We start from the raw sequence: 8,426 nt of genomic DNA on the forward strand, positions 1-8,426 counted from the left end.
CAGTTGTACCAGAGGAACTGACAATCTGCCGTTTTCCCATTCAACCTCAGAATCCTTTGGTGAACAGTCCATTATTTGCAAATGGGGTTTGAAATAGGAGGGTTCTCATGAAATATTTTGATCCTGCAACTCCCTTCCTTCCCTCAGAAGACTCCAAGGTGCCCATTGCCCTTCACCTCAAACAGCGCCCGCCCCCCCCCCCCCCCTTTGGGCTCTACCCACCCAGCCTGGTCTGGAGCTCTGAGCGCTTTTGATCGCTGGTGATGACTCTGGCCACCAGGGGGCACTCCTGCAGTGTGAAAGCCTACAGTTCTCTCTGCATTGGTGGAGCCTAGGTCCCCTCTTTGCCTGAACATCTGGACTTGCTCAAGCCATTCTTAAGTGATTCTCAACCAGGGACGATTTCTTCCCCCCGCGGGGGGACATTTCACAAGGTCTAGAAGAGGAGGTTGGGGGAGGGTGCAACTGGTATCTAGAGACCAAGGATGCACTGAATATCCTGGAATGCATAAGACAGCTCCTCACACAATAAAGAATTTTGTAGCCCAAAATGTCAATAGTGCCGAGTTTGAGAAACTCTGCTGTGCTTGAATCTGTTGTCTAAAACACAGAGACCCCAGCCTGGAAATTTATGTCATCTGGAGTGGAGCTTTTATTCTCCTGGGTTCACCAACTCCCAAAAAGATATTTTGGAAAAATGACCACAAAGCATTTTTCATTGCCTGAAAAGTCGGGGTCACAGCAATCATGAACCACTGAAGGGAAGAGGGGTTGGGTAGAGGGCACATAGGGGTCCAATGCCCCCCTGCATCCCCAGCCCCTTAAGAACTCTGCTCATTTGACACAACATTGTAAAATGACTATAACTCAATAAAAAAAAGTTAAAAAAAAAAAAAAGAAGAGCTCTGCTCAGAGGTCCTGGGCAGGGATCGGAGGGTCATTCTGTAAAGACCCCTGCTCTGTTTTTTCCTCGAGGCTAGTTTCCCCCTGGCCCCAGGTGGCAACGCGGCAACTCCAGCTAGGGTTTCAGCCTTTCTCTCTGGGAGACACGGCAGCAGAAGGGAGGAGACTGGCTGGCTTGATTCCCACTGCTGCTCCAGGTGTCAGAGCCGTCTCCTCCCCAACCCCCACCCCCAACTCTTTCCCATCAGGAATCCTGGGTGGCTTTTAGCTCCACATCAGATCAGAGGGCAGCAGGAATGCAGCAGGGCATGGTCAGCCAAGAGGGCAGTTTGCCAAGGGCATTGCAGTGGGGTGTTACAGAGCTGAGGAGGCCAGTCCCTCCTGACCCCATTTGCCTTGGGTCTTGGGGAAAGGAGGGGACAGGAGCTCCCAGCGTCACAGAAATCAGAGGGGCCGGAGAGAGGTACATGGAAGGGCAGGAGAGAGTTGGGAGATCTTAGCCTGGATGAGAGACTTGGGGCCCAGAGAAGAAAGGAGTTGCCCTGAGACTCAGGGAACAAAACAACTCTTGACCCCTCCCCAGCTTAGACTCAATTTGCCCCCTTATGTGGGCAGGCATGGGGTCCTTCAGATGATCGAAACCTCATTCTCATCCCCTTCAAAAAAAAGTTGAGATGAGTGTCTCCTTAATCTGATTGGCAGTTTGATGGGCAAGGGCACCCTGGCTCAGTTCTCCCCATCCCCACAAATGCTCCTTGCCTGCAATGCCCCTCACCCCTTGGGTCCAACTCCACCCCTTCAAGTCCTCCTGCAGTTTAAAGCTGTTTCCAGCCAGGGGAAGTTGCAAAGCCAAAAGGGAGGTAGACAAGAGGAGAGGTGGAGTTCCGGGACCCCTGCTTGACATCTTCCTCCCCAGTTAAGGAGGATCCAAGGGCCACACTGCTTTGAAATTCTCCAGACTGGGGGACACAGGGCTTTCCTCTCTAGCTTTGGGGCCCTGCCTCTCTGAGGAGAAGCCCTCCCTGGGCTCCAGGTTCCCTTTTGCCCCTAGTGTGGGATCAGGCTTGACCTCCAGCCCCTCAGGCCTCAGGGACAAGAGCCGGAGCCTCTCCCCAGCCCCCTGTGCCAGCCCGGCCAACAGAGGAAGCCCCGGAAAATGTCCGGCCACTGAGGGGCACAGGGGTCCTGGGATCAAGGTGTCTGGCGTGGGGGACCCAGGGAAGTGTGGTTCCGGGGGGAGAGGGGGCAGGAAGGGTCCTGAGAGTCGGGGCCAGTCAGATGGGACAGGAGGTGGCAGGGAAGGGGTGAAGGAGGCAAAACTGGGCAGCTCGTTTTGGGGGCTCCCCAAATGGCAGCAAGGGCCAAGCCGGCAAGGGGCTGGAGCAGAGCCAGGTCCTGGAGAGAGAGAGAGAGAGAGAGAGAGAGAGAGAGAGAGAGAGAGAAAGAGAGCGAGAACGCAAGAAAGGGTCAGTGAGTGCCCACCGCTCCACATGCCCCCTTTCTCTTTCCATTTCCCACTTCTTTTTGCTCCTGCTTGAAACTTTCTCTCCCCATGTGCCTTCCTTTTCCCTTTGCCTCAGATCTCATTGTAAATGTCTTTTCCCTGGGGAGCCTCACAAGCCTCCCCAGCCTGGGTGAGAGCCCCTAGGTACCCCTTCGTCCCTCCCAGTACCTCCCCTCCAGGGCCCGTCCTCAGCGGGAATCAGGAGTCATTTGTGTGACTACTTCATATCTGTGTCCCCAACACTGTGGGGCAGGCGCTGAGGCTGTTTTTTTCTGGATACTGGGATCCAACCCAGCCTGGTGCATATTAAGTTCTCAATAAAAAAGCATTGGGTGAAGGAAGGAAGATGCTCTTGGCCACAACTCAATGGATCTAGTCGTCACTCTCCTTGTTCCTGTAGTGAAGGGCTCTGGTTCTATCCTAGTTGGGTCAAAACTGGTTTAAATTCTCAGGCCTCAATTTCTTCATCCAAAAAAATCCCCTCTCCTAGTTAAGATCAAGCCGCATCATCGGTAAGAAAGAGCCCGCAGAGCTGTGAGGCCAGCTCCAGCAGGGTGAGCCCCACCCTTCCCCTTCTCTGGCTGGCTCTGGCCTATAGCCCTCCTCCTCCAAGAAGCCCTCCCTCCTTCCATTCCTCCCAAATCTGCCCTCTTTCCTCAGGCCCTTACAATAGGGCCCCTTAGTTTGGGGTCTCTGGGGATGATTATACAGACCTTCACGCCACTTACTCTATTTCAAAAATCTCATTCTAGTTTCACATTTTTCTTAGCGAGGCCATGTATGAACCCAATGTGATGACATCAGTGGGGCTATAGTTAGTAAAAACTGGAAAAACAATTTAGTTGTTAATTATGCATCCAGTTTATTTGGTAGGAACAATATTTCTGATGTCAGATCTATGAAAGGGGAAAATAATTAAAAAAAAATCCTTCATAAGAAAAAGTGTGGCTACCCTTGCCAGAGTGTCCCCTCTTGTGGGTCACTGTCCTTTTCCTTGGATCCTCAGATGAGGTGAAGGCTGCTGTTTTTCCCTAGGAAGGTTGTGTCCCTGGGGGCCCCGGAGGTCAAGACAGTGTCTCCTCTCACAGACCCACACCAAGTAAGCATGTGGAGAAGGTCGTTCTAAGAATTTTCCTGCTGCTGGTGGAGGCGGAGGGGAGGGTCTAGCTCGGTGGTAGATTACACGCTTAGCACGCAGGAGGTCCTGGATCCAATCCCAAGTACCTCCATTAAAATATATACGTAAATAAGAAACTAATTAACACCTCCTATCAAAAATGAAAGAAAGAAAGAAAGATAAAGAGTCCTCCTGCCTCTCCCCGCCCCCGCCAGCTCCAGCGCTGTGGCTTCCTGACCCTGGGTTGGTAATCCTGGCTCCTCTTCTGCCCAGAGGCAGCTTCCTCTCTCAGAGCGGCGCCCTGAGTGAAGGCGAAGTGAGGGGCTGGCACGGCCTCCTGGAATCGCAGTCCAGAAGTGGGGCATGTGGCTGCTACTAGCCTTCTGGTGACCTAAACCTGCTCCGTGTGCCTCAGGGCCCGAGCACAGGCAGTGCAGGGCAGGGAGGTGCAAATAACTCTCTCCAAGCTGGGGCTCGCCAGGGAACACTTTTTTTTTTTCCCCTCATAGTTTCCCAAAGAGAGAAGCTCTGTGCCCAAGGCATTCCCAGAGCTGGAAAGGGGTGGGTGAAGGTAGAGGAACAGGGAGGGCTGTCAGGTGCTGTCTTGCTCCAGGCTGCCAGAGCTGTGGCCTTGCGAGTCCCAGCAGGCCCTGGGCCGCCCCACGCCCACAGCCTCGGCTGCACTCATCAGGGCCCAGAGCCAGGCGCCCGGTATTCTCTGGGAGCTGGGACCTCTGGGCCCCCAGCTGCACTGGGGTGGGGCTAAGGCCAAGGCTCTTTATTTCATGACATTGCCTGGAGCAGAGGAATAGGTCTTGGGCCTCTGCTGAAGAGCCTTGGGTTCATCAAGTGTCTCTGTGATCTTTTTCACAGAAGATCTAATTTTGCCTCATCCCAGCTTATAGCCCTGGAAGAACTATTCTCTGCCTGCATTTCCACCTCTGTCACCATGTGCTGCTACACTGGCCTGCTCCTAGTTCCTTTCCTGCCCCAGGACCTTTGCACACCTTGTTCTCACTGCTTGCCAAGCTCTCCTCCTTCCCTCTGAACTAAGCTGACACCTATTTATGTTTTGGGTCTCAGCTCAAATATCACTTTGTCCAGGAATTCTTCCCAGATGCTCTCTGCACCCTGAACTTCTCTGTAGCAGTTAGCACAGTTAAAATTACTTGTCTATTTGTTGGATCATTAACTGAAGTCCGCAAACCGCTCTTGCCTACAAGCTCTATCAAGGCACCCCCGGCCCTAGGACAGGGTCTGGCACATTCAATGGGAGTCTATGAACTATCTGTTGAAAGAAGAAATGAGTGAACAAGGGAATGAATGAGTGAACTTTATCTTCCCAATCTGTCTTCAATTGGGCATCTTTCTTACCCACGGCCCTTGCCTTTGTTCTGGCCCCATTGTCCTCTACCTAGATTATCTTCAAAAGCCTCCCAACACCAGCTCTACACCTCCTCCACCCCAAACTCTACATACAACCCGAGTCATCTTTGTAAAATGAACATCTGGGCCTGCCTCTCCCTCCATGGTCCCTCCTGCCCAGAGGATGAAGTCCACCCCACTCAGTGTGGCTCCCGGGGCCCTCCGTAACCAGATGCCTGCTTGCCTGGCCAGCCTTGTCTCTCACCCACCTCCTTGTCCCCACTGCCATCACATACCTTACTCTGATTGTGCAAGCTGCCAGCAGATCTGCAGATTCACCACACTCACTCACAGCCTTTTCTTTTACGAATGCAGTTCCCTCTGCCCAGCATCTTTCTCCACCTTCTTCACCTGCTCAGTTGTAGCCTCTCCGGGAAGCCCCAGCTTTGCTGCATTTCCCTGACACCTTGTGCTTCCCTGAGTCTCAGCACCAGTCATTCACTGGTCATCCTCCCATCTCTGCTCTGCACTGGTCTCTGAGCATCTTGAGGGCCATCTTTCATCTCTGAACCCTCACACCTAGTAAATAGCTGGTGTGCAATAAATGTTTGTTGAATGAATACATGACATATCATCCCTTGACTGAGCCATGTGCTCAGTCAAGAGGGTCCTCCCCTCCTCTGCTTAAGATTCCCTGGTCCCAGGCACTCACGGTGTATACTGCTGCTGTTCCCCTTCTTGTCCCCAGAGGCCTCTGGTGGCCCTTGAGGGGTCCGCTGTCCAGCCAGCTGCTCCGCCATGGCGCGATGGGTGAACAGCATGCTGTGCAGGAGCTGGGGGGTGAGGAGAAGCAGGCGAGGGGGTGGAACGAGCCCTTCCTGACATGTATGAATACACATTGTTTTAATGACCAGTCCTTCAAACAATGAAATACTCTCATAATGATTGTTAAATTACCACTGTGCACATGTCCTGGACCCTCCCGTGAGACCCCCACCCCATCCCTGTCATCTGACACTAAAGGAGTCATGTCTGGCCTGGAAGAAGTTGCCCTCTGTCATAGACAGGTGCTGTACCATATGGACTGTTAAACATGTAGGGGTGATTTAGAGTGTCAACCCGCCCCTGGGGCATTCAGGGACTAGGTTGCAGGGGAAGAAGAACATTGAAAGCTGATGGGTCCCCGAGGCAGAGAAGAGGGCTGGGGGCTTCCTGGACAGAGACCCAGGCCTAGTGGAGTCCTGGGGCCAGGGGCTGCCTTCACACCTACCTCACTGTGCACACCCATGGGCACCAGAGCTGGTCGAAACAGAGCAGGCGCCCCCAGCAGCAAGTTGGGGGATGGCGGTCCTCGCACCTCCCACAGAGGGTAGTTGACTACGATGAGCTTGCTGAAGTTGAACTTGTATGTGAATCGTTTGCCTTTGGTCTTGTGCAGGATCCTCTTATTGTAGTAATATCTGGAGATTCCAAGGTTAGGAACAGAGGGTTGGCCCAGTGGCAGGGAACACAGTCACTCAGCCACAGTCCCCCTCCCTTGGCCAGTAAGGCTAACCCCGAGCGGTTCCCGGATGACCACGAGACACCTGACCACACTCCAGAGCGTTTCGTAAGCCTTGGAAGGGCAGGAATCCTACAGGGGTGCCAGAAACCACAGCTCTTTTCTTTGAACTCTGCCCTCTCTGGCCATGTTGGCTGCCTCCTCTCACCTGAGGGCCCGGCTCAGCTTGTCGTAATTCATCTGTGGTTTGCACTTCCTGCGGCCCCAGAGGCGGGCTACCTCATCTGGATCCTTGATGACAAATTCCCCGTACTCTCCCTGCTGCCAGGCGATGACATGGCGGAACTCCTCCTTCTGCAGCAGCTCCAGGATGAAGTGCCACAGCTGGATCTGCCGGGAGCCCGGGGACGACTCAGCTTTGTAGGCCCAGTCAGGGAAGGCCAGGCCTGGGGCGGAGAGGGGAGTGAGAGCCGCACTGCGGGGTGCCGCTGGAGCGTGGAGGGGACACTGGCAGAGGCTCACCTGAGATCCAGGAGTTGCTGGCAATGGCAGGGATGCCCTCGGCCAAGCAGCTGCAGTGCATGGTCCACGCCGGGGGTGCCAGGGCTGTGTCTGGGCCTTGGGAGGAAATGTCACCTCTTAGGAGGGCAGGGGAGAAGGAGGTGAAAGAGGAAGGAAAGAGAGAAGAAGGAAGAGCCTAGGGGAGGAAAGGGACACTGAGTCAGGGAAGTGGAGTCAGGCAGGAAGCTCCCCCACGGCCAGGCCCTGCCCAGCCTCCTCTGGGGACCTCCTCACTGGCCAGGGGCTGACCCAGGACCTGAGGCTTGGGGCTGAGTGGCTTATATAGATGGATAGGTATGCAAAGGGTCCTAGGTCCTGCCCCCGCTGGGGGATTTAGACAGAGAATGAGATCTCTTCTCAGGGCTTAACAGGATTGGGGTTTTTCCCAAGAAGACAAGAGAAAATGTAATTAATCGGTGGCTCTTTCTAAACCTTGAGTGGGAGGAAGAGGCAGTTGCACAAACCCATACCTTTATAGAATTTAGACTGATTTTACATTTGAGAGGAGCAGGGATTTTTGTCTGTTTTTTCACCGAGGAGTCTCCAGGGCCTTGCAGAGTGCCGGCCATATCTTGGGTGTCTAAGAAATGATTGTTGGTAGAATCAATGAATGGTAATGAATTTATCAAGGGTGTCACTACGTGTTTAATATCTGTCACCCCCTCAGAGGGTCAGCTCCCTGTGGTCAGGAGCCCTGGCTGTCTTAGTCATTGCTGGCTCCTCAAGTCCCATCCGAGCCCAGGGCCTTGTACTCACAGGTGCTCTGAAAATATCTGTTGAATGAAAGAACCATGGGCAAGGAGGATGGAATCTTGCTGGTTCCCAGTTTGACGAGGGAGGCGTAGGGGCGGGCAGTGAGATGGGGAGAAGAGCAGGCAGCGAGCGCCAAGAAGATAAACCTGCCTGACGCAGGCAGGGGCAGGGGAGGAAACGTCTAACTCCCAAAGCCTTCCAGGTGGAACTGAGGCTGGTGCCAAGGGCTGGGTTCCCCTGTCGCTAGTGGAAGATGAAGCGATAGGAGGGAGGATGACGGAGGAGTGATGGGAGACGCGTGGGGCCTGCTCCTGGGGTTGGGCTGGGGCACGGGGGAGTCACCGGGGCGGTTAGGTCTACATGTAAACAGGGGACTGGCTCCACCACCGGGCTCTGAGTCTCCATCACTGAGGTGATTGGTGGGAGGCGAGGGCTGTTCTCACCCAGAACTCATTAGGGGCCAGGTCTGGAGGCGTGTGAGGGCTTATCTGGAGGCGTCTCCTCACTTTCCAGATGCGGCTCACAGAGGGAAAGTGACTTGACACTCAATGTATCAGCCCCATCCCCCACTCCTAATCGAGCACTTTCTCGCATACCTTGCTGCCTTAGGACTTAAAACAAGTCATCTACAGCAGCGCTTCTCAAACTCTAACGTGCATAAGAATCACCTGAGGATCTCTTTAAAATGCAGATTCTAAGGCAGTGGGACTTGGTGGAACCTG

General features: G+C 53.9%; 1 protein-coding gene across 1 annotated transcript; it reads right to left on the minus strand.

Moving 5' to 3' along the window:
* Positions 1-233: 233 nt before the first annotated feature.
* On the minus strand, positions 234-7,873 carry ETV3L (ETS variant transcription factor 3 like). Its single transcript, XM_010953866.3, has 5 exons — positions 6,913-7,873; positions 6,599-6,836; positions 6,160-6,349; positions 5,602-5,722; positions 234-2,298 (listed from the first exon to the last, which is right to left on the minus strand). The coding sequence occupies exons 1-5, from the start codon at positions 6,971-6,973 to the stop codon at positions 1,820-1,822; spliced, it is 1,089 nt and encodes a 362-aa protein (XP_010952168.2). The 5' UTR covers positions 6,974-7,873; the 3' UTR covers positions 234-1,819.
* Positions 7,874-8,426: the final 553 nt, after the last annotated feature.

Source organism: Camelus bactrianus, chromosome 21 (assembly GCF_048773025.1).
Source record: "Camelus bactrianus isolate YW-2024 breed Bactrian camel chromosome 21, ASM4877302v1, whole genome shotgun sequence".
In the NCBI taxonomy this organism is placed as follows: domain Eukaryota; kingdom Metazoa; phylum Chordata; class Mammalia; order Artiodactyla; family Camelidae; genus Camelus; species Camelus bactrianus.